Here is a 26,847-nt window from a genome sequence, read left to right as displayed (position 1 = left end):
CCCACCCCCGTGGTTTTGCTCTTATTGTTTGCCATCCTGAGTTACTTTGGGAGTGACAGAAATTTAATAAACCAACCAAGTGTCTCCCTGATCAAACTCTAACATCTTACACATTCAACTCTTATCTATAAAGTAGGGGGGTCTAAATCCAGAAAAGTATGATAGCATATACATAATGCAATGCATATATATATATATATATATATATATATATATATATATGTGTGTGTGTGTGTGTGTGTGTGTGTGTGTGTGTGTGTAGAAGTGTCTACTCCTCTCTCCCCCCCCTCTCTATATATATATCGTAAGCAGACACTTCTACATAAAATATATCATAAGCAGACACTTCTACATAAAATATATCATAAGCAGACACTTCTACATAAAATTAGTTAGTAGCAAAATCTTGCATTATCTATCTGTAATTTGTCTTATGAGAAGGTACTGTTAAATGCACTGACTCACAAGCTAGAATAGATGACCAAGCCTCAACTTTATAATTTAAGGTTGCCCCAAGCCCATTAGTGACTAAATGAATTCTTTAAAAAATACAAATTTATTTCATAGCTGAGAAAAAAATGGCAACATTAAAAATTCATAATACACTGGAGTGACAATTCTTTTCAAAGTATTGATTAGAAAAAACAGATAAAACCCCCTAAAGCTTTCATATAATGAATATAATAAAATTATTCTTTTGTTTGGCGCTGACAAATGTTCAAGCTGAGAAAATCTATTCCTTTAGTATTAAGATCACAAAACAGAAGATCAAGTATATCCTCCATTCAAAATCAGTTATATTTTATAGAACAGCAAAGCAGAAGTACCACCAAATGAGATTAATACAGCTAAAAAGTTATACATTATCACCATTATCAAGATAGAGCCAGGAGCTCACATATTTCTGCCTTATTATGACTTACTATTGAGAAGTAATGGCATTTGTATGCAGGAAAGGTATTAATCCGATTCCTAGCCTGTCCAAAGTAACTTTTAACAAAAACTGAAAATTATATTCATTCTATGATTATTTCCTAGTAGAACTGCTCTTTCTACCCCAGTTAAAAACAGCTTTTGTTTAATATTTTGTACACTGATCTTGGGCACTTACCATGAATTATCTTAATGGAAGAACCGTCTACAGCATTCATAACAGAATTCACTTTTGTTGGAAAGTCAGAAGCACTCTAAGTGCTCATTCAAGGCTATTTCAGGTTCAGAAAAGATTTTGTATCTGAAGCATACTGATTAATTTCTGCAGCAAAAAAAAAAAAAACTCTTAAAAAAAGCCCTGATTAAACCAGACTACAGAAGTTCTTGAGAAATATTCATGAAAGCCATGCTAATGTATCATTTGGCTATTTTCTGTTCCTCTGAATTTTTTTTAAAAAAATGTATTTGCTTTACGAAGTAATTTAATTTTACCCTAGGTATTATGGTTCTCCTGGTGCTAAATTCTGACTCAACTAAAAACAGATTATTACAATCTGAAATACAATCTTCAAGTCCAGATCAGCAAATGAAAAAGTTAAGACGATCTTAGTAGATGAAAGCTAATTTGATGATATAAAATCACCACTAAGTTATGTCTCAATAGGGCATCTACACGACTAAGAGATTTGAGGATCAGTGTTTAAAGTTCTTAAAGCATGACGCAGTAATTCTTGAAGCAAAGCCTGCTTAACTTAGTTAAGAGAACAACCCTTAAAGAAAAATTAAAAATATAAAAAGGATACTATAATGATACATGGGTATATAGACAACAGACCAAATTCTCCCTTTGTCCCACAAAGTATGTTTGTTCCTGTTGCTTATCTCATCAACTTTGACTTGGATTACAATCTACCCTAAGTAGGAGACACTTCTAAAAATGTAGCACAGATGATTCTCAAAGAGTTGTTAGGCTACATCCGTATGATCAGCTTAAGGTGTGTCATTATTTCAAGTCACAATTAAAAGGCAATAGAATGATATTCAGCTTACGGACACATTACAGATAAAACAGTATATTGGTAGGGTAAAAGTAAGGGGTTGATCTGCTGCTGCTACTGCTCCCATTTATTATATGGATTGTGTGAACATCAACAGACAAAATAATAAGCACTTTGCCTGCACAAAGTAGGCTTATAAGGGACATCAATATGATAATGTGTTGGATGCAAGATAGATAGATAGACAGACAGACAGACAGAACTGATAAACTAAAAGGGATTTTCCTTCACACATTCAGGTAAGGGGTGTTTAGTTGGCAGAATTAAGGGAAAGGATTCTAATTTGGTATGCAATGTTATTTTGGAGGCTAAGCAATGTCATGTGAGAAAGGGGCGTGAATGCTGGAGTTGTGGCTTGCTTAGATTTGGGCAAGCAAGGAAGAGCTTGCAAATGTGAGAGTCAGTGGCGCGTGAAATAATTTAGAAGGTGAAATGTCGGGAGGAACTTTGGGACAGGATGATTTAGGGCAGTTTCAGGCACCAATTACTTGGCCTATCTATAATTGTCCTACCCGTATTCATCTTTTTTCACTGGATATTTTGGACAATGACACCTGAAAAAGCTGCTTTATGTGTAAGCATGTCATTCCATGAATGCACAATTCAAGTCTAGCTATGCGCTTATTTTCCTGTCATGAGATCCGAAAGAAGAGATCCATGCTGCTTAGAAATGTTAATGGTTAAGCGGTATAGGCATATCCATCTACCCACAGGAAAAAACCATGTGCCCAGCTGGAAATTTGGTACATGATTTCCCACAGCTCAAGAGGCAAATCAATGTATAGGTTTCTATTATTATTATTATTATTATTATTATTATTATTATTACTATTACTACATATATAGCAACACTAACAAAGTAGTTCAACAAAAGAAGAAAACCATTGAGCATGGTCAGTGGTTTTTAAAAAGCAGTTTGCCTGTTCACCATGCTTCACATGTGCTATCTATATCTCTCCCTATAACAATTGCTGGTCTGAAATTGATTGGAAATATTGAATTGTCAGCACCCAACACAAACATGGTGTCCTAGCCTTAACAACTCAGTAGCTCAGGCCACTGAACAGCAAAACACTTGGCCAAACTATACTGGTTTGTAAACAAACATACCAACAAAAAAGCTCTTTAAGCCTGATGCAAGTATATTCAATTCCCTTCTAGTGGCATGCATACTCTTTAACTTGGGTCCTTTCTGATCCTTGAATCTCACCATTAAGTACCATATTTTGCGCCCCATAGGACGCACCGGCTCATAGGACGCACCTAGTTTTTTGGGGGGGAAATAAAGGGGGGGATTTAATTTTTTCCCCCCAGGTGCGGGGCTGGAAGAACCAGGTCGGGGAACAGCGGGAAGGCGCGCTCCGCCTCCCCGCTGTCCCCCAAGCTTGTGGGGCTGGCGATGGGGAGAAGTGCGCTGATCCCGGGACTGCAGGCAGCTCTGCGCGGCCATGGGGAGCCAGGCGGGGCTTCGCCCCCGGCTCCCAATGGCCGCACAGAGCTGCGCTGAGCCCGGGACTGCAGGCAGCTCTGCGCAACCCTCAGAGCCGGTCTCCCAAGGGTTGCGCAGAGCTTCCTGAAGCCTGGAGAGCGAGAGGGGTTGGGGCACCGACCCCTCTCGCTCTTCAGGCTTCAGCGAAAGCCTGCATTCGCCCCATAGGACGCACACACATTTCCCCTTCATTTTTGGAGGGGAAAAAGTGCGTCCTATAGGGCAAAAAATACGGTAACTTAAGCTTAGTCCTGTATTCCATCTGTTAACCAGAGATTTAAACTGACATATATTTTTGTACTAATATTTCAATAGAAGCAAAAACACAAGCAATGTACCATTGCTCCAGCCATTGCTTTGGCACAATTCTGTCCAATATATTGGATACTGGGGGTCAGAGGGGAGAGAAAAAAACAATAAAACCCAGTCCAAGCTCCAATCTGACACTGCAAATTTCATTGTAAAGTCCACAGATAAGTTCCCCATTCCTTACTTTTGCCTAAAGCCATATGCACCCTGTCTCCTTCATAAAAGAGCCTCTCTGTGTGGTTCGGAAACCTTCTGAATAAGGGCCTTGGGAGCAGGGCTGCTGGAGTGGAGAAAACAACAGGAAACATACTTTCCATGAACTTCCTTCTTAAAGCATTTGAGTTCAATCCTAAATTTAAACAATCCCTCTCTCCTCCAGCAACCCCCCTGAACGCTACCCCATATTGCCCAGGAGGGGACCTCCAAGCCTCCAGAGATGCTTTGCATGGAGAGGGGGCAGTGAGACGAAGGGAAGTTTCTTCCACAAACCTCCTTAAGTTAATGTATCTTAGAATCCAGGCGAAAATACATGAGCAACACTTTCTCTTTAAATCTTACATATACAGCTGAAAGATTCTTGTGTTAATTAATTTATAATATCATTCGAAGTATCTCCTATATCTTAGAAGCTCTGAAATGTATCGTGTAAAACAGGATTACTGTTAGATCGAGTTTCCACACTCAGTTTGTACAGGGATCTCACAATGGGGTGACAAATCACAATGGTTACTTGTTCCTGTATCTCAGATTCTATCATCAAAGAATCCTCAGCCCTATTTTTTCACATGGATATGCAATGATAGGAGCGAACAAATACATTAGATTTAAAGGGATATGTCACATTGTGTAATATTTTCCCATTTTTTGTGGGTGGGTGGGGGGAGGTAGGTTATAAACCACATTAATTTTTCCCTTAGCTATGAGCCATGCTTAAGTTTATGATTGTTTTGCCTTTCCATCATTACTTTTGCTTTCTTGGATCCATGAACAGGTGAGGAAACTTGCTATATAATTAACCTACTTTGTGTTACACAAGATTGCCGTTCCAAAATTGTGCGTGTGTGTGTGTATATCTCCTTGCCCAGATTGCTGTGCATTACCATTACTAATTGCCCTTTTGCTATAGCGTGAAATCATGCCTCTTTGTTTTTATAAATTAAATCTGAAATGTATTTTACTAATGTATGTTGATCTCTTAGCTATAATTTCTTCTGAATCTTTTTTCCTTAACTGCAGGGCAGCCAGCAGGGCTTTCCACTCCACATACTGCTTACAACTTAGGATGCATATTTTATGAGCTTAACTTTACTTTTATGTGGCAATTTTAAACCTTCAAATGAGTAACAGATTTGAATTTGTTTCTCCCTTGCAATCTTTATGTTTCAAAGTTCTGTTTAGTAACATGATGATCTGTGCCAATTTGACAAGCTTTATCTTTATAATTGGCTGAGCTTCAAGTTTGAGTTATGTTATATGCAGCCAGGATTTTGCCTTATAGAGACAAAGCATAAGCAAAGAGGTCATTATTTCAATAAGTTTGTGCAAAGCTTAGAAGACGATCTTTTTCAAATACATATAAATCAGATTGTGATGCTCATTCATTCAAATGATGTATTCAGAACTCTACAGTGCTGATCCCTTTCATGTGTGTGAAGTTGGTAGCTTAAGAACAGCTAGGCAAGGGTTTTCATCCAGTTGTTTACCCCAAGTAGATGGAACTTCTTAATTTATCCCTCATTAGCTGCAAGCTTACTCTATCATGGTTTCAGAGGTAATTCCCAACAGGTAATTGTGAACCATCCAAGAGGTTGTTGCAGCATACTTTATGATCCAAACAGAAGACTGCAGCTAGTACAGGGTTATACTAATTTATCCTGGATCAGGATATTGTTCCTTCATTGCAGGGGGTTGGACTAGATGACCCTCTGGGTCTTTTCCAATTCCACAATTCTATGATTCCACGAAATGTCAGAAACACAATGTGTTTAACATAAAACCCTGTATTGTTTTGCACATCCCTCTCCCAGAGGGAGTTTTGTACCTTTACTCCAATGTCTCATTATGTTCTGGTATTGGATGCCGTGCATTGAATGATGATATTTTCTAAAAGAGCAACACAGCTTTCATTTCACAATAAATCTCTTTAGGAGTATAATTTCTAAATCTTAAAAATATCCCCAGACACAAGGAGATCCCGTACAGTTAGCAGGTGCATGAATTACCATGTTTGCACAAGTGACTACAGATGCCAAACCCTCAACCCAAACAGAGACCCAGTTAGTGTCAGATTGCAAGTGCACAAAGTACAAGAACATCTTACAACTAAATATTTTGGGGAGAGGGGTAGAGGAGGAGTCAGCAGAGAAGGGGCGTATATCTTAAAGGTAAAATGACATGCTTTCAATGCAAAATATCCCAGTTTTAATCCACGGCATCTAAAGTAGTTGTAGGATAGACTTCTGTCTAAAACTCAGAAGAGCCTTTAGCAGTAATTGTAGTCTGGGGTAGTCAATATGGCCTGTTTCAGATATTGTGGGCTCCAACTCCCATTAGCCCCAGCCTGCATGGCCAATGGTCAGGGATAATGGGAGGTTTAGAAAATACTGACCCAAATGGTCTGACTTGGTATGATGCTATGGGGTACCATAGGTCTCACATCATTATTTAGTTGACACATTTAAAGTTTGTTATACATTTCAACCTTCTTCGTAACTATTTTATAATATACTTGTCAACGTGTTCTGTTGAAGGAATGTAGACATTTGATTTTCTTCAGCATGTCACACTCATTTTCAATGTTGACTAACCTAAAATATTTACCTTGACAACTGATTTTGGTTTTCTTCTTTTCCTTCCACTATTTAGTGTGGAATTAGATTTTAAGCAGCAAGAAGACAAACTACAGCCAGTTCTGAGAAAACTTCATCCTATTGAGGAAACTCAGGTTGCACCTTTGCCTTATTCCCAGGAGAGTTACTCCTCAACTCCCAAGCAAAAATCCAAAACTGAATCAAAAAAGCACGGAAGATGGAAACTCTGGTTTCTTTAACTAACTCCGTAATATATGGAATTTTAAGGCCTTCTTCAAAAAACAAACAAACACATCCACACGCAAAGTTGTGGAATTTTTTAAAAAGGGATCTTGGTAATCTGAGCAGGTGACTGTCAGCAAGTGTTATACTGACAATGTTAAAGAAGCATTCTGTTCTCACCATATGTACCAAAAAGGCCTTTGTACCTATGAACTAACTTTCAGGAGCAAGGCGTTAAATCACACCTTGCCAACTTTGTATTCAAATTTCACCAGTGTGGGATGTAAAAGAATTTTAAAAACCAGGATAGAAATTTAGGTTAGAAAAGTAAAACTACTCTCCCCCAAGTCCCTCAACCCACAATCATTTTTAAAGGAACATTTTAATGTCAAACTGCCATCTTGCTCACATCTGAGTATATCAATTCAAGTAAGATTTGTTTTCATTTCTTTTTGTGAAGGCGAAGAGCAAGCCTTTTGGTTCCAAAGGCCTTCATTGTACATCTAATTTTCCAAATATGCTGGGGTTGGGTAGTGCCATTTTCAGCACATAAAATCCTGAGGAAAGCACAATATTTTCAAATGGTCTGAGACCATGAATAATCTTTAAGATGTGACTATGTGTAAACTTGCCTTTATGTGCTGTAGCATTAAGCCAAGTGATTGCATCTCAGTTAAATGCTGGCACCTTTTATTTAGTGTCATTTTCATTGCCAGACCTACTGCTCACTTTATATGGGGAGCAATGAAAAGCCACCCAAAGTCAGGACATGCCTTTAATCACTGAAAAGTTGACAGGGTCAAAGCTAGGGGCTCTTAGCTCTCTTAGATATCATTTTTAATCTGTTGGTACCCAACAGCTAAAATTATATATTCTTGGCACCATATTTTGGGAGGGGGGGAGGAGAAGAGATGGATAACATTAAAGTAACAGATCATTGGCAGCTGCCACAATTTAATACTCTTTTGTAATTCAGTCTTGAAAAACACTATACACTATTGACACACTGTGCCAGAAATTTTATAATGTGTTGTGCTTTTTAAAAGTTCACAAGAGCCTGGCAATTTTATTTAGTTGCGCATTCAAGAAAGACAGCCAACCATCCTGACCTCCATATTTCGTTCAGTATTAACAGATCAAAACCTTGAATGAAAATGTGAAAACAGACAACTTTAAGATAAGGTTACGGATTTACAAATCAGTCCCCATACAAAATCCATTGAAGTTTAAAAGTGTCCCGGGATTCATTGGGGGGAAAAACTGGTAACCTTAAGAGTAACATTTAAAATTCACCCTCAACTGTAAACCTTGGGCATGAGCCATCCGCTTTCTTTATTACCCACGAATTTCAAGAGGAGGAAGCCGAATACTAAATTCTCACCAATATCAATACAATAAGGAAGTTCTTAAATTTGGTTGTGTTGTATCCTGATTTTCCCCCATATTTTTAAATCGTGTCTCAAGAGGAAAAAAGTATGTTATAATGACTTTCCTTGTAAACTTTAGGATTAAGTCAGACTTCTCAGATCCTTTCTAGTTTAATTTTCAACAGGGTATATGCAAGGTATTAGGTCTACAATTTCATGTCTTGAACAAGCATTTTTTCAGTACTGGGAAGCAACAAAAAGGGGAAATAATTTTACTGGTAGAATTCCACACAAAAAAGGAGAAACAAGTGTGTGACATGCTATATTCCACTTACTTCAATCTCAAAGTCATTATTTAAATATTGCCAATTTTATATGTATCCCCAAAAAAGCAATTTGGTCATTTTCAGGGGGAAGATAAACGCTTCACTTAATGAGTTATGGAAATGCAGTATGCGATTGTTATGGTCAGCTTCAAACAGTACTTCCTATTTATGCTTTAACGAAAAATTCACACCTTTCCAGTAAAATTCCAAGAGGGCTACAAATCATTGTACATATTCCAAAATATTTTTTTGCGAAAGCTGAAGGATGAGAAAGGCATTTCCGTGCCATGATGGAAAGTGCAATTGTTTTATGTTGGACGGGGGAGAATGAAACAATGTATTTTATAATGTTTTTAATTAAAGTTCAAAACCTGTTTACAAAAGATCCCACCATAAATATTTTAGAATTCCAAATATCTCAGAACATAAAATATATTATTTTTATGAAAACAAAATCCTCAAATATAAGCATATGTATATTAAACTAAGATGTTTATTATGATACTGCAAACATCTTCACATACAGAGCAGCTCAGTTGTTATGACCATTGATGCATGGTCTTAAAGAGGATCATGGCCATTACCTTGATCCAGAGAAGTGCAAAAGGGAAGTCTGCACACGTAGAGACTTCTGTTTACTTCCGCTGACACTATAACCCATAATACACCCCAAAACACATTTTAAAATCCCCCCCAAATCTAAAATATAGTTTGCCATGCAAGGCAGGTAGTTACCGTTCCATGACAGTGACAGAAGCCCAGCTATATGCATTCATCCCCTCAAACAACAATAAATTGGGTCAATAGTCCAAGCTCTACAGTCACTATCTCACAAGTTATAAATGTGCTTGCTGAAAACTGCACATGCATATGTGCGCTTTCTCCATTCCCCTCCCCCTCCAGCAGCCTTCACTGCCCCTTTGCCTCACCCAACCCCACCAACACAAAACCAGGTTTTGGGCTTAAAGATTGTTAGCTGCAAGAAATGCACAACGAAAAAGTGTGTAATTTTCTGGTATGTATGGTAAATATCTGCTGGTTTACAGCCCTTAACAAGTTTAAGTGTTTTCGTACCCGGGCCAAAATAAGGATAGTGTACAACTACACATATTTTAAACAAACAGCTCTCTGATATTCTTAGCATTTGATCTCTGTGTTACAGAAATAGCCCATATTCTCATGGGTTTCCATTTACATACAAATCTACAAAAACAGTATTTTGCTTGTTGCCAAGTAACACAAAAGCTACATTATACAGGTATCAAGGTGGAAAAAGAGGTGCTGGGAAACCATTTTGGAGCTGAAAAAATGAAACTAAATTAAATGTTCTATATAAATGAACGGAGTATTTTTCCTAAAACGCTGACAAATTTTAATTCCTACACTTCCTCTATTCAAAAGGTAAAATACATATTCTTGCTCAAAATTACATATTGTGTTATCGTACCATACTATGTAACTTGTAATAAAATGTTCTCTGCAAGTGTGTAAACCGTATCATATTGTATTACATTTAGGATCACTCAGGCACAATTTAGAATTTTATGGAGGGACAATTTAATTCTTTAAAATTTGTAGCCAAGTACAATACGTGATTGAGATGTGAGATGACGATAGTTCCACTTTATTGAGATCTCGTATAAAACCAGGTAGGACACCCAAAAGTAAGTGTATTTTCATTCTCCAGTCTGGCATACTCCATAAATTGCTGCTGTATTCATTAGCAATATCATGTGGTTACAGCCACTGGTTTATTTATAAACACACTTCCATATCATGCTTTGATTCCATTTCGAACCAATAAATGCTGCAGTAATTTTATATTACTTGCTATTTTCATACTACAGGGACAATATTTTCTAAGTTTGCATAATTCCCATAAAGCAACATAGTTCTTTGTTTTGGAATTATTGGGAAACAATACATGTAAATATCACTTGTTTTCTTAAAAAAAAATACACCACTGTAAAATACTTTACAGAGTCAGGATAAAATGGAAAAAAATATTAAAATTATAAACACTAAATATTTGAATTGTTTGCTTTTATTTTAAATATTTTTGCTTCCGAAAACTTCTGTACAACAAATTACTGGCTGTGCTGTCTCTATTTCCCCCTGCAACATTTCATTGCTATATCAAGTTTTCTAAATCCAACAGATTAATTTTTCATGAGCAATTTAAAACTGAACTAGTCAAGATAGCATTAGCCCAACTGCACCTCTGCAACAGTACCAAGCTCCTACTCTGTAAACTTAGTAATTATCATTGCCACTAACAGCATCATAAAGGCACAGGATTCACTGCGTTAGAAGGAAGCAATGGGCTTTCAACATTTCTTAGCATTATTTCCATATCAATAAAGTATGGGTGTACGCTATTTAAATTAATGTGGCCTCTCTTGAAATATACTCCCCAATTCATTTAGCTGAATGCAGCCTGTTAAGTTTGGTGGGTTTTTTATTTTTTTATGAAAGTACAGGTACACTTGAAATGCTCACATTCTGCAATAGATGATCAATTTCATAGAGGGAAACCAAATATGACTTGATTGCAATTATAGTATACCATAAGGCAATGCTATGCCTCCTTGTGTATGAAATAAATCAGACAAGGATCATCTTGCTTGTGTAGCGCCATGATAGTCGGATAGTCTACTGTAAGTGAACTGAACCAGAAAGTCCGGTTTTAAACTTGCCTCCAATATTAAATTCAGTAGACAGCCGAAGCCAAGCCATTATTTTATTACCTTCAGCCCCCCACCATTACCTCGTATAATACACAAATGATAACACTGACATATCTTACAATATTTTAAAGATTACCAAAGTAACTGCTCTACTAGATAGTCTTGGAAATGCTGGCATACTGGAATCCTATCATGCAGTACTAGAAACCTAACTTGTCATTGAGCTCTCAACTGATGGAGGTCAGCTACCCACTACAGCTCCCCTAACGACGACAGCCAGTCTTCGGTGACTTTGTAGGTTCCCTGGTTGCCTGTATCCTCAACCTCCATGCAAAATCAGTCTTCAGGGGTAAGGATCCTTGAGGCAGAAACAGTGGGTCACAGGTAAGTATGTAGGAAATTGCTTTCTTTTTACATATACAGGAAGCTTGCAACACAGGAGAGTACTTTTCAACATCCTGTTCTGTTTCCAGCTTCCCTGTTCAGGTACTCTTAGGGTCAACTTAGATGAACCAAAATGGCTGACAAGAAATGCTAGCCTAGATAGCTGGTTCATGCAGAGACCCACAGCAGACAGCAGTCAAGATTTTCCTCAGGGAGAAGGGTGGGCAACTGGCAGTGATTTGCCGGGGAAGTCAGTTTCTTAAGGGGAAGAAACAGTGGCAGTCTCGCAACCCCATTTCTTTCCTGCTGCTGGAGTCCTCCTTTGTCTCTTCATTTGCTCTTAACACTACAGATTTGACCACATTGTCCCACAGTAGCCTACTAGGAAAGAGACTGGTCTCTTGCAGCTTCACTGAGCATTTTCCTGGTTGTAGCATCCAGTCCTAGAATCAAGGAGAGCCCTTGGCTAAAGGAAACCCTGAGCCCAGGTCAGGCCCAAGTTCTTTCCCCATTATCAAGACTCCCAAAAAACTGATAGATGGGTGGTGTGGGGACTAACATGATAATAATAAATTTAGAAGACAAATGTGAAGAAGGCATATACTAGAGATTATAGTGACAGCTTCACAATAAAAAGATTTTTCCAATGGATATTACTTAGATAAGAATGGTTTACAAAATCCACTGATCACAGAAAGGGGGGGACCCCCCCCACATTATTAGGTTACATATTAGACAAGAGCCTCTGAGCTGTAAAATCAAAAGGGAAAGTGGCTGTAAAATCCATTAAGCATTGGGAGTATAAGTAAGACCTCCCTTCAAGATGACATAGAGCCATTAAACATACAGTTACTGGGTACTATTGTTTAATCGTTTTTGGATCCATCTAGCAACAGTATCATGCAGGTTACATTTTATGAGTTTGTCAACAAGGATATCATGGGAAACTGTCAAATGCTCTTCTGAAATCAAGATATACTATGGCTCCAACATTCCCATGATCTACCAAACTAGTAACTACATATATATATATATATATATATATATATATATATATATATATATAAATGAGATAAGGTTTGTTTGACATGACTAATTTTTGATAAAGCCATGCTGGTTCCTGGCTACCAGCACATTCTTTTCTGGCTGTGTTCAACAGAAAAGAGTACAAAAAAATGCACATATGCTGCAAACGGCTAAAGATGCTATGCAGAAAAAGGGAGGGGGGACAAATACAGGCAATACAATATTTAGCATAAGTAATTTTGCCTGTAAATTAGAAAAAGCATTTAGGACTGTAGACTCTGAATTTATGTTCATTCTTGAGGCTATAACTTCACAAGGCTCAATTAAAAACTGATTAAATGAACAGACTGAGACTACATCCCAGCTAATAGAGGTCCATATTATTATATTTTCCTCCACATGAAGCAGCATGACAGATTTTCATAAATTATGAAGTCTAGAATAAAAAGTACAGTGATGGCAGGAAGTATGATTTGGTTGGGAATAGATCCATTGCCATGTTTGGAATAGTGTGACTAAGACTTTGGATCAAATTTCTGCAAAGCCATGAAAGCTCACCATTTGCTTTCTCAGCCACAATATTTTTGTGAGGGTAAGAGGAGCAGAACCATGTATAGGATAAAAGCAACCAGAGTCCTGTTTCATTCTGCAGAAAGGGAAGCAAGTTGGTGACTTTTGCTGAATGCTCTTTCCCACTATGTCACTTGACAAGATGCATTGCAGAAATAGAGACCCTAAGGAAGAGCACAAGAAGTTGCACTGGCAGGCTGGAGGGAGAAGCTGGAATTGGTGAAAATAACTCATTAAACCCTAGTTATTTCTGTGAATGCAATGAGTCCTCCCATTCATAGAGGGGCAAAACTCAGCCCAACCCATAAAATGTCTATCCAAACCCAAAGAAAAACAATAGCTTATAAATTTTATTTAATTTCAGGTTCCAAGTAAGTGTTTTTAAAGCTTGTTTTCCATAACTTTCATTTTAATGTAAATATGAACAAATAGAAGGGCATATCCAGCAGTCCATCACGGCTGGTTTATACGGCATCAATACTGTGCAATTTGAATAACTTTCTATTCCACTTAATAGTTTTAACATGTGATAAGCCAATTTGCCCTCCATTGTCAGTTCCCTCATTCATAGCACTAAGATGCAGCGGTTTGAACAATTACACAAGCAGAATAATCGATTTACTGCAAAACAGCTGCAATCGTCTGCGAAGGAAAAGTTATCAGAAAGCACCCTTGCAATATGTCGAACAAATTTCTGTGAAGATTTTGCAACAAAATTCGCCAAAGACATTGTGTGCACAAGTGCCTTCCTCTGCATCTTGCTTCTTCCTCTGTAGGCTATCCTTAGAACCTTACAAAACCAATTTTCTACTCCTTTTGGTAACTTTATGTCCCTTATGGTATCCAAGGAATAATGTGATAGTAAATGCTGGATTTTGTGGGTTGAATATGCTGCCCATTCTTCTGGACCTTTCCCCTCCGCCCTTTGAACATCACCTCTCAATTTGCACAACAGTGAGGTTAAAAGGCACAATAATTAATAATTTAACATTTCTTAACAAATCATTTGAATTATACATGTCTTTTTGAATAAGTAAATGCTACACGCACCACTTCTATCCTAGGATCAAATTTTCTGCATCTGGAGGAACAAATAGCACCATTCAAACTACATTGTTCTAAGTGTGTTTTAATTCTTAAGGACAACTTGGGATTTTAGAAGTATCAGCAAACTGAGCTTCCAGTCTCTTTACCTTTCTCATGTTTTGTTCTTCCACTGTAATAGTGAAGACCAGTTTGTACATTCAAGTGAGGAGCCCCTGCTGTACCTGACCATGGCCCACTCCTTGTCCAACATCGCATGGCCTATTGTCACACAATGGAACTTGCTGCCCCAGGAGGCAGTGATGGCCACCAACTTGGGTGGCTTTGAAAAAGACTAGACAAATTCATGGAGGAGAGGGCTATGATTGGCTACTATGGTTATGCGCTACCTCCACAGCTGGAGGCAGTAAACCAGTTGCTGGAAATACTGTAAGGCAAGAGGACTCTTGTGCTCATGTGCTGCCCCCTGGTTTCCCACAGGCATCTGATTGCCCACTGTGAGAACAGGGTGCTGGACTAGATGGGTCATTGGCCTGATCCAGCACATTCTTAAGTTCTTATTAAGGAGCTACACAGGGTTTGGGGAGGACCAGAATTTCCTAAATGCAACCTGAAGCAGGTGGAACATCCAGTCTGGTCATAGAAAAGATTTCCCAAAGTTCTAAAGTGCTCTAGATGTAGATTAAGAATTCAACTATGAAAAAGCAAGCTCATAGAATGTTTTGCTTCTTAATTAAATCTTTGGGGAGGTGTTTGTTTGTTTGTTTGTTTGTTATGTTCTATATTTTGTGTTTCCATGTTGCAAGCTGCCCTGTGATGTTCAGATGAAGGGCAGTGTATAAATTTAATAAATAATAATTAGAAGAATCAGTGGTCATCTCACATGTGGTGTCATGCAATTGAGCACAAGCTTTCAAGAGATTGCCTGGACCCATCTATACCTATGAGCTTGTCCACCCTAGTGACTGAATCTCATTTATGCCTATGAAAGATTTTGTCACTTTAAGCTCACTACAAGATACCTCAAGATTCTATTGTTTTCCATTTCTAAAGATTACCTTGAAATACAGGGAATACCCAGCCTCATCTTTTGAATAGTATGCTTCTAGCTGATTTAATTTCTTTTTGTTATGAAGAATGTTCACAGGACAAAACACTAACTCTGATGTGAAGACACCATCAAGTCTGGGCTTCTATAGCATTACCTTCCTAATCCAGGTGTATAATTTGTTGCCCTAGTTGTCACAGGACTGGAATTATGAGGGCTTTCATTGGAGAAAGGGAATGCCTGACACTGGGAGTGAAAAGAATAGTGTCAGCTGTGGATTTAAAATAAGGCAATGATTATTCTGAAAATGCATCTCACCAGTATCACTTTGATGTATGTATCTGATGTTATCCTGCAGCTTTGCATATAGTTTACTTTTCCACAGATACGTTAACATTGTGATCCTATACATATATACTATAAAAAAAAAGATTTCACTGAGTTCAGTCTGGCTTATTCCCAGGTGAGCATATATAGAATTGCAAGGCCTATTTGTTAGTAAATAGTTGCAAGGTCAAAGTTTCATATGGCATTTTATGGGTGTGATCCAATGCAGATTTTCCTAGGAGTAAACCCTACTGAACTTGAGAGTAATCCCCAATTGGCATTGTGCTATAAACCAAGCTTCTTCCTCCTCAGCCATGTTAAGAACTGTCACAAAACTTCTTGAGAAGAATTTAAATAAAAGATCAGATGCAAAACATGACTTCTCCCTATTCATTTTTCTATATTTGAATTTTCTTGAGACTGTACAAGGTGAATCACATTTGTGCAAAGGTACTAGTCTAGCTGCTGTAGATTTAGACATTCAGTTTCATAAGCATTTTACCACCGAATTATGCTGTATCAGTTTAGTGTCAAATCCAAATTCGGTGATGACCCCACTCCAAAATGGAAAAAAGAGAGAAGGGGGAAAAAACACTAAAAAATAAATATTAACACATAAAGTTCAATCTGCCATTGGTGCATGAAAGGAAAGATGATGCAAAATAAAGTATCTTCGCAGTGCAGTTTTACTACTTTATTGACACTATAAAAGTGAATCATCTTCGGTTGACTGGAATGAGTTCTCTCAGAAATTCAGTGAATCTTAAATGGTAAGTGTCCCTTTAAAAATTCTTGGTACCGGCAGCATTCATTAAATAATTATAATATGTTCAAATGCAATGCTTTTATAATGCCATGTTCATGTTCACAGTATTCATTTTTAATACAATGTACTTGTTTGGCCAGCGTTCAAATACAAATTTACTGGATTTGAGACAATAAAAGAAAAAGACTGTGAAAACCATCAAATTTTCAGAATAGATCAGAATAAATCATTTAAGAAAGACAGTAACTACAAGGCCAGGTAATATATTGCCCCCCTATAGCTACAAATAATATTATGCGTGTGGGGAACAAGCTAAAAAGCAAATAATAATAATAATTATGAACAACCATTTAAATACTTTATCTGCTGTAACCTTTTGTCTTTGCTGTATTGATTAGTACATGTCCCATTGCTGACATCTCCAAAAAGGAAAACATCTAAATAATGCATCTCATTTAGGTAAACAGGTTTTCGTGAGTTGCCTTTCCTAGGCTTAAGGACATTTACTTTAAAATGAATGAAAATAATATAAAACTATATTTATAAAAGAAAGGTATGACAAACCAACAAAAATATAGCAACTAAGAAAAAAGTCCCTCATCAGATCAGCCTCAAAATGCCACCTATAATACTCAAGTCAGAAGATATCCTTTCTTTAAAGTACACATTCATAAATCTATGAATCTATACTTAAAAAAACCCAAACATAATGCTAATGTCAGGCCAACATGTAGCGAAACTGGGCTCAAATTGTAAACTTAGCACCATCTCAGGATACTTCTGATTGTAAGATACTCAATGTATTTTTGCTGATTATGTCAAAACAAAATTGTTTATATATTTGAAGTCCACGTTTGTTTGTTACGCTAAAATTAATCTGGTCATAAAAGAGCTGCTTATATGCAGGAATTAACTTTTTTCCTTTTATATATGTGCTTGCTCATTAGCTTTCTAACCAGGAAATTCTTTAACAGGCCAACAAATGATCATCTTTTTGCACGTGGATCAAGCCAGATTCAAGACATTGACAATATACTGTCCTTTATGCAACTTTATCTAGGGATAGATTCCTCTATTCATTTCATAATTTTCCAGGTCATTCAGATTATTTCAAAATTAGATGGTTGCTGACCAACTGTTGCAACAAGGTATACAAGCCTTTAAGAAGAAAGTTACATTCATTGGTCTAAAACAGTGTTGACTGCCAAGGGAATTTTAAAAATTTAAATAATTTGGGAATTTTTATGTTTGACAGCTGACATTTCTGAAAATGGGTATTTAACTTGCTCTTTGATTATTTTTGTGAGTTACAACATAAGCACTGGCAGCAAACAATAAAGGTCTGAGCAACCATATACAGCAAGCTCTTGTCTTTTTCTGTCCATCTGTCATACAGACAATTCCAGGCCATGTGGGTTGGATAGGTAAATCTTGTAGGACCTACAGAACAGAGAACTTTCTGCTCACTTCCTCTAGAGGTCATCATTCCAGAGACTTAAAAGAATGCAGGAAAAGCCTTGCTCCCTGCTGTTGCTAACTTTACCTGATACAGTGCAAATATATATGAAGGAGAAACTTAACTGGAATATCTTAAAGGGCATAGAAGTGTGCCATCGCTGTACTTGTCAGCGGTGGCATCTGGACTAGCTATAGATTCCAAGTCCTTTTCAAGGTTATCTTCACATAAAGTATATTACATGGATCAATCCTTGAAATTACAAAAGAGTATATAAGTGGTGGCAAGGTCTCTCTCTGCTCCAAAAAGGGTCAAGCCTCCATAATAAAAGCAGCTGATATGAACGTATCTTGGCCACTGTTTGTTTCAGCTTTCCAGAGACAAAGCAGACAAATACTGCTTCTCCTGGAGCAAGCATAACTCCTGCTCCAAGAGTTCTACTAACCAACGCTGCCTCCATTTTATCTAGCATGGATTCAACTTGTTGTTTTAACCTCAGTCACTTCTCCCCAGGCATCAGAAACTGGTTAAGGACTAAAATAGCTGCTCTAGGTTGCTAATAAATAAGCAATAAGTATGGACCACCCAGTTAATCATTAAAGCATTTCTGTGTATATCCAAGAATATTTAGACCACTGAAATGAGCTTAAGATTTCATCATTTAAAGAGAAATGCACCTGAAGTGAGAAGAGACATCTGTCATAACAAGAGAAACACAACAGAATGTTGAAACAAAATAAAAAAATTCCTTCCAGTAGCACCTTAGAGACCAACTAAGTTTGTTATTGGTATGAGTTTTTGTGTGCATGCACACTTCTTCAGATACTTAAATTAACTGGGCTAGTTCATAATCACAACAAGGATCTTGCATAAATGTTGTGCAGTACTCCACAGAAGAGATGTCCAATGGATTATGCACTTTTGTGAACAGTAACTGCCATAGTATTTTTAGAAGTTTGCCAATAGGCACTTACTATGAGTTCTGAATCACGTCCCATTGATATGACTGTTCTGTTTACTGTCCTCAGTAGCTTCTCCATAATAATCTGTACATGTCGCTGTGTCGGTCCCTATAAACCAAAGCAGAGCAGAAAATTAAAGGAAATCATTGAAAAACCAACCTAAGGCTACTCCAGAAGTTTGTTATAAAAACTGTGTACCCTTAAAGCAGCAATTGTGAATAGTGTCAAATAATTTAGATTAAGAACTAATTTGAATTGTTGAGTTACTGTTCACTATGGGAAGTCCAGTAAAACTTACCAACACTGTTGTAAAGACAAACTGATTAAGGTTGCGTACAAGGCCTTGCATCTAAAGCAGGCATAGGCAAACTCAGCCCTCCAGATGTTTTGGGACTACAACTCCCATCATCCCTAGCTAACAGGACCAGTGGTCAAGGATGATGAGAGTTGTAGTCCCAAAATATCTGGAGGGCCGAGTTTGCCTATGCCTGCTCTAAAGCATTTTACTTCCCCCAAAGAAATCTGAGAACTGTGGTTTACCACTCACAGAGCTACAATTCCCAGCACCCTTAAACTACAGTTCTCAGATTTTGGGAGGAGGAAGCAATATGCTTTTGAGAAAGTCTTGTACTTAAAATGTGTGGCATGTATGCAGCCTTAGACTGGGGAGAACAAACTGGCACAGAAGAAAAGAGGAAAGCACGCACACCTAGATACACAGCAAGCACAACTTTGTGCTCGTCTCCATTCCGCTTTTATTTAAGCTGAAATCTTTAATCTCTAACAATCAATCCTGTGCTCCAGCTTCTCCTTTCAATGCCACGGAAGCTGCTATACAACTATTCCATGGTAGAGCCCAACATAAATGATATGTTGCCTTTTGCTCATTTCATTACAAAAGAATGTAAGGGCCTTCAGGAGCAGGCCAATGGCCCATCTAGTCCAGAATCCTGTTCTCACAGTGCCCAATCAGATGCCTGAGGGGAAAACTCGATCAGTATTAGAGCCTCCTGTGGTTTCCAGCAACTTGTATTCAGAAGCATTCCTGCTTCCAACATTTTCACCTGTCTTTTAAGCTTGGAGAAGTCCCCTGGTCTACACAACTACCTGAGGGGCTTTGGGATCTTCCTGGACTTTGTTTTCAGTCCAGGAAGATCCTTGCCATATCAAATATGCCATGCCAGCTAGTCATGTGACTCTCAACCATTACATACCACAAAGCAATTCAGTCAGAATTACTTCACAATGTGACTTGTAAAAAAAGAAAAGAAAAAAGCCACCGTTTGTTGCATGAATACCCAGTAACCTCTGCTTGTGGCAAACAGAAGAAGAAAGATTGACGTAATCTGTCCAGTTTTAAAGCTTATATTTGAATCAACATACATTCTCTGTCTAGATTGATATGCTTCTCTAGTGACTGCCTGAACTGACAGTGAAATTTTCAGACTGAAGTTTAACCTTTCAAAAGGCTCCTCTGTCCTATACAGTCAAATAGATTATTTCTTCTGTACATCCATGTGAGGCTCCTCTTTCTGAAACACACATTTTAACAGCTTGGTCACAAATGATGATTACATTTCCAACAAAGGAAACATAATGTAAGGGTTGCCTCTTAACATGTCTTTCGCCTCCCCCGTTTAAGAAGGCACAGAATTAGCTTCATTGGCCATAATAACAACTTCTTTTATCCTGCCCCTTTCCTCCCTGCTCTTGATAATTAAACCTTCAGCCAATAAATACCCTCTACCATTTCCCCAAAAAATCGCTTCAAAGTGTCTCAATTCAGCCTTATACTTTCTTTGACTTCTAAACAGGTATCACTGACAGCTTCCTAATCAGAAGGTCCTCAACTTTGCTATCTCAACAGGTAAGGAAAACAGCAAGGTAATTGGTTGTACCCCCAAAGCATACCTCAGTTCAACTCTCCTTTTGGGGGAGGGAGCAGGGAATTAAGTCCTGCTGTTGGACTGTGTTCATCAAGGCCACATTTATGCTAGAATATGATCAGACTGAACAGTATCACAGGGCAGCTTGTACATCTTGAATGGTACGGAGTAGATTTAAAACAACTGTCCCCTAACCTTTATGAGCTAGTGAGCCAATAAGGTACATATAAAATTTCCAAGTTGAATAAGCACAATAGTCTTTTCATAAAAAAATAAATTTGCATAATGGGAATTTTGGAACAATGGAAATATAACACAATAAAAAACTCACCGACAGTTACACCCGTGGACCTACATATATAACTATTTAAAAATCCCAACTGTAAACTATATGCCATATCCTACTGATTCAGTGATTCAGAACATTCCATGTTACTGTTATGCTTAATTCAAAGGGAAATCAACCTCAGGTCATAGTTCTCAAAGAGCACTGCCGTTCCCATTGTTTTCACTTGGCTGTTTGAACAGGCATCTATGCTAAACAAATTGTTTTAAGATGGTAACATGGAGTTTTACTGTGCATTATAAATTCCTGATAAATAATTCACACTACCCATCCAGCATTCTGACTTTCGCCATATGTAAAATAATGCTTGTGGCTAAGAAATTTTGTTTTTATTTTCCAACAGCTATCCCTTTTCGAATGTGAAGTCAAAGCGTGGACAGACATCCTATAGTGAGACTTTAAAATGAGCACACACAGAGTTCAAACAAACCTATTTGCTGATAAAACAAAATTAAAGCCATCTTCAGAAGACTGTATACACAAAGCACTGAAGGCCTCGTCTTGCAGTGCAGCGTGGATATAATGCAGCAGTCCACACTGCAAAGTTATTCATTCCTACACTGACAGAAACTGGGAATGAAGTCAAGAAGCAAGCTCAACTCCTGGGCATTGTTTTATTAGATGAGGTTCTTATTGAGTTTTCTTTTTATGCCTCTTAGGAATGCAAATGTGTCAGGGATGACAATGTGAAAGTAAGCAAGTGCCTACCCAGCACTTGAACTGAGCTGGGAAGCAAGGCAGCCGTGTATTCAGACCACTGAGCAAAGAAGTAGGTACTATTTGTAAGAGCCCAGTCTGCATCTGGTCAAACTGAGGAGACCAGAGCCAAAAATTTTATAGGACCAGGTGAAACTAGTCTCGGCATCACCTGACTCCTACCAAGACAGTAGTTTAAATATTGTTTGTTAGCAGTCTTCAGGGGTGGTGTTTAAATGCAGCAGAGAAGCCCCACAGCTTCCTCCTTTTGCAAAGTGCTGCAGCAGCACAGGGAATTAAAGTGCTTGCATCCCACTTACCGGCTCCAGATCTCCTACCTACTGATAAATTGTGTGATGTATAAAATAATAAAAATGAAATACTTGTCACAATGACAACTTTTAGCTTTTCCCCTTCTAAAATAGAACCCTAAGGCAAGAAGCAGCTCTTCTTCTTTTAGCCTTATGCCCACTCACAGCAGTATTGAAAACTTTCAAGATTTCAGTATTAACTATACACACTTAATTACTAACCACATCTTTCCTGTAAAGTACTTCCAGGATGTTGCTGACCAACTGGCAACAGGCTTCCAGGTCTTCCTGCCGTTCCAAATGGTACTTCAGCTGATCTGTCATCATTGGCAGCAAAATCTCTCTACAGTCTGCATATTGAACAGGGAAAAAGTAATTAAGTACTTAACCTTGAAAACACAAAGCTTATGACAAATTTCCAAACTGAAGCCAAACGTTTAAAGTGCACGATCCAGGCAATGTCTGGTGGGTAGTCTCTGTGATTTGTGATAACTCTATTTCATTCTTTCATAATTATATATTTGTGTTTCAAGAGGCAAAGCCATTTTTCCTTCATTTTGAGTAAATAAATATCCTAGTCATATTAAATTATCATTGCTAATTCTCCAAAATGCTCGTGTGATATTGCGTGTGCTTTGCAATTTTTGGTTAATTTCACCCACTGATGCAAGGTTAAATTGGTGTTTCAAATATCATCTTGCCCAGTGGAATTACGTCCATGGTGCAGAATGATTTCCAGTAAAATTTCCCAAATTAATACTTGCAAAACATACATGTAAAATATGGATTTATATGTCTATATTTGCAGATACTAAATCACTGAACAGGACTGCAAATGTGTCACAAGCTATAACCACATAACTTCCTGAATACTCCCACATTACAGCCCAACAATTACCGTATTTTTTGCACCATAACACTCACTTTTTTCCTCCTAGAAAGTAAAGGGAAATGTCTGTGCGTGTTATGGAGGAAATGCCTATGGGTGGCATGCCTACGGATTTTCCTCCCCTAAAAACTACGTGCGTGTTATGGTCAGGTGCGTGTTATAGAGCAAAAAATACGGTAATTATCTACAAGATGTGGTTATAGTGCAATCACATTTGGAATAATTTCTGGAATGATTTTAAACTGTGGTGGATGGAATGGTTTAAAATAATTTTCTGTATTTATATTCTTTTCTGTTTGGCGTTTTTGAGGTCAAACATTATTGTTTTACCTGCAATACATGTCAGTTGAATCAGAAGCAACCAGTTAGAAATGCAGGATTTTTGCCCTTCCTCAAACACTCTCCCCATTTTTTCCTGAGTGTCTTCTCTCTTCGCTTGGTTATCCAGACATCATGATAAAGAAATGGTACATCCCCAAACTATAGTCATATGCATGTCACTACAATGATTAATGAGTGACCTTGAAAAAAATCTGTTGCCTATAGGATTATGCACTTGTTCACAATACCAAGGCTGAAGACAGCTCATAAGTATGAGACAATAACCACAAGCAACAATACTTCAGCATCTGTTCATCTTCTGCTGCACAGATCTAACCCAAGATGATTAATGTCAGGTGAACATGTGCAAGAATAAAGTATTAATCTTTTTTAAACAGATGCTCAGCAGGGCACCATTAACTAAGCAAAACTGTTCAGAGCAACACAGCCATGTTAAAGCAAAATGTAAGCACTCTGATGAATCTGAACTTAAAACACTTTATGAACATCATCTTCTAAGGGGGTCTAATATTTTGCTAGCCATGTTAAACTTGTGACCCACTGAACCATGTTGAATGTTCCCTCTGCCATCAAGAGCACGCTAAAATATATGAACATTTTTAATGAGGACTAAAACAGCAAGAGCTTGTTCTCCAGTATTTTATGGACAAGTAATTTTCAAATGCTTGGATTTTTTGTAATCTGAAAACACTGTCCATGTGCATCTGCTTAGTTGCAACCTGATGGCCAAATGAAGATTCAGACACATAATAAGCTAGGTGCAACTAAGTTAAAGGTAAAGGGACCCCTGACCATTAGGTCCAGTCGTGGCCAACTCTGGGGTTGCGGCGCTCATCTCGCTTTATTGGCCGAGGGAGCCAGTGTACAACTTCCGGGCCATGTGGCCAGCAAGACTAAGCCACTTCTGGCGAACCAGAGCAGCACACGGAAACGCCGTTTACCTTCCCGCCGGAGCGGTACCTATTTATCTACTTGCACCTTGACGTGCTTTCGAACTGCTAGGTTGGCAGGAGCAGGGACCAAGCAACGGGAGCTCACCCAGTCGCGGGGATTCAAACTGCCGACCTTCTGATCGGCAAGTCCTAGGCTCTGTGGTTTAACCCACAGTGCCACCCGCGTCCCCGTGGGTCACACCATGATGACTAGTGGATCCAACTGGGATCCACTAGTCAGTGAGCACTCTACATAAAGATACTTACTCATAGGCTCAAAGGCAGACATGAAGATTAGAATTTAATCAGGGGGACTGAGCAAGTTTAACTGGTACAGGAGATCTTACTGGGAATTTTTCTGACGAGCTCTAAGATATGCCTACCTTGACTAGAGACCATTAATTGATTCATTCATCCTAAGTGCATATTTAGGATAAAGGCTTCTAACAACTGGATAAGGCAATTTATCATTTTACTAATCTAGGTCTAGATCTCCATAATATAGAATTGCCATGACTGACCAACCAAGGGACTTTGCATAGTACTGAAGACTCAAATGAGGACAAGGTTTGGGCTACTTCATCAGTACCTTATTCAGGGCCTTCCTACCTGAAAGACACAACTCTTGTTTCCATCCTCTTACTAAAAAGGATAAGTCCCCTGCAATAACTTGTAGCTGACTTAGCAGAGCCCATGGGAACTATCTGAGGTCCTGCATGTTCTGTGCTCAACACAGACTGGAGACTGCCTCTTTCCCCTACAAGCCTTGTGCCCAGAACTCACCAAGAATGCAACAAATAATCTAGAAAATTCAAAATACAGGAAATATTGTCATTGTTCCAATACCATAATACCGTATTCATAATCATCATCATCAAAAAATCATTCCAAACGGTCCTCCCAGTATGAACATTTTTTTGGATAGAAGTTCCTTTTTTAATTTTCTTTTCTGGAGTGGAGGGAGGTATTTTTACTGAGGCATCTTCCCAAATATCTGAGCATGATTGAAATGCAATTTTTAAAAGAATTAAGAATTCTGTTGAAACTGGAAGACAAACATACTGCCATTTATAATTTCACAGCGTACTACATCCAAGCAGAATACTAAGTTTTAAGCTGACATTGGTAGGGGTATTTGTGGCTTGCACATCTTTCAACATCAAGGAAGCCTATTTATCACAGTCCTAACCTGTGTTCCGGTCACCAGCTCCACTTGATTCATTTTTCAAATATGCTGACTTCACCTCTAAGTAAAGTCCACAGTGAAGAAGAGAAAAATCTTTTACGAAACTTTCAGACGCCTAGTTCCGTTTTGATCTTTTCCACAACCAGACACATACAAGTTACAGGGTGTGGGAATAATCTATAATTCAATGTATGTAATCCATATTAAAGCCCCTGCCCATATAACCACAACGTTCATCTCTCTGAACACTCAATTACCAAAATGTGCTCATTATTACTATTATTACATTGGTAATTTTGGGGTGTCAATACAAATCCAGAATCTTTGCTGGCATGATCATAAGCTTTATAAAAAAATGTATTCACTATGGCAGGTCACAGCGAATACTGAACTTCAGATATCTGCCTCCACATAGTTTATATGTGGTACTATAAACAAGAAATTATAGGGAGAAAGAATTGCACAAAAACAGAAAAAGAGAGAGGCTTTGTACTATTACATTGTCATAACTTATGTCAGAGAGTGGCCGTTTATTCTTACCTATAGCTAGATATCTATATGTTTTACAAAAAGGAAAACGTTGAAACTCAAAACCTAGTGCAGGATTTTATTAAACTGTAAAAATAGTTTTATGGGTCCTCAAAATCACTAACAGCCTGAAAGCATGCATGACTCAATGTACCTTAAATTCAATGAAATGTATTCAAGAACTCAGCTTGAGTCACCCAAAGGAAAAGAACAATATTGTTGGACTGTGTAGTGCAATCATACTGCACAAGCAAAGTGTAGCATTAGGTACAGCACTGCACCCCCCCCCCCAGGAACACTGAAAAGAGTCACCAGGCATTGCCTCTCATAGCAAATTCAAGTGGCTATGTATCTCAGAGTTTTGAAGCAAAAAGGGCTGGCCCAAATAAAGGTAGTGGTTTCTACAGAGTCAAGGGAATATATGCTTGTAAATTAAAAAAGGGAATACCATGGCTGATGATACTGAAACCCACAGAGAAGATTAGCGGGCTTGTGCTTCCCCTGTTCTTTTTCTGGCAGAGGCCATTCCTTGGGGCAACAAAAACAGCTTCAGCACCAAAAACTAAGCTTAAATCCAGATTGAATTGAAAGTAGATAATCGTCCACAAGATCTTGGGAGTTGCAGAGCAACCACCTACTTTGAGCACCTTGCTCAGAAAGGGAATGTTTACAAGTAGCCAATAGTTATCACAATCTTCCAGGTCCAGAGAATTTTCAGAAGCAGTCTGACAAGTGCTGAAAACAGCTACAGCAGCAACATCAAATGTCTGGGAAGTGGACATTTTCCATCTTTTGTCCCATCCTGAACTTACATAAGTCACCACTGCCTCTTATGTGTTGCTTTTTTTCACCAGCAGCCTCCTACTGTCAGGCACAAAGGTATGAGTATATATATATTTAAAACAAGTAACTTCCGAAAGGGCTGTTGAGACTACACTTCTCGTAAA

General features: G+C 38.1%; 2 protein-coding genes across 6 annotated transcripts in view; one reads left to right on the top strand and one right to left on the bottom strand.

The window, feature by feature from the left end:
• INSYN2A (inhibitory synaptic factor 2A) overlaps positions 1 to 11,195 on the top strand; it is a 63,014-nt gene extending 51,819 nt beyond the window's left edge. For 3 of the 4 annotated variants that reach the window (XM_081193013.1, XM_081193012.1, XM_081193014.1), the window contains one exon: positions 6,655 to 11,195. In XM_081193013.1, the coding sequence (XP_081049139.1) occupies positions 6,655 to 6,838 (184 nt within the window). In that variant the 3' untranslated portion in view covers positions 6,839 to 11,195. The remainder of the gene's footprint in view (positions 1 to 6,654) is intronic. The other variant, XM_081193015.1, reaches the window with a different exon arrangement.
• The window catches only part of DOCK1 (dedicator of cytokinesis 1), a 352,450-nt gene that overhangs the window by 225,792 nt on the left and 99,811 nt on the right, over positions 1 to 26,847 (bottom strand). For both annotated transcript variants that reach the window (XM_081192827.1, XM_081192828.1), the window contains exons 26-27: positions 22,246 to 22,373; positions 18,797 to 18,892 (exon numbers count right to left, since the gene is read on the bottom strand). In XM_081192827.1, coding sequence (XP_081048953.1) covers positions 18,797 to 18,892; positions 22,246 to 22,373 — 224 coding nt within the window. The remainder of the gene's footprint in view (positions 1 to 18,796; positions 18,893 to 22,245; positions 22,374 to 26,847) is intronic.

The sequence above is a fragment of the Podarcis bocagei genome (genome assembly GCF_964188305.1).
Source record: "Podarcis bocagei genome assembly, chromosome: 4".
In the NCBI taxonomy this organism is placed as follows: Eukaryota; Metazoa; Chordata; class Lepidosauria; order Squamata; family Lacertidae; genus Podarcis; species Podarcis bocagei.
Note: the sequence above shows the minus strand (reverse complement) of the source record. Positions and strands in the feature narration are given on the sequence as shown.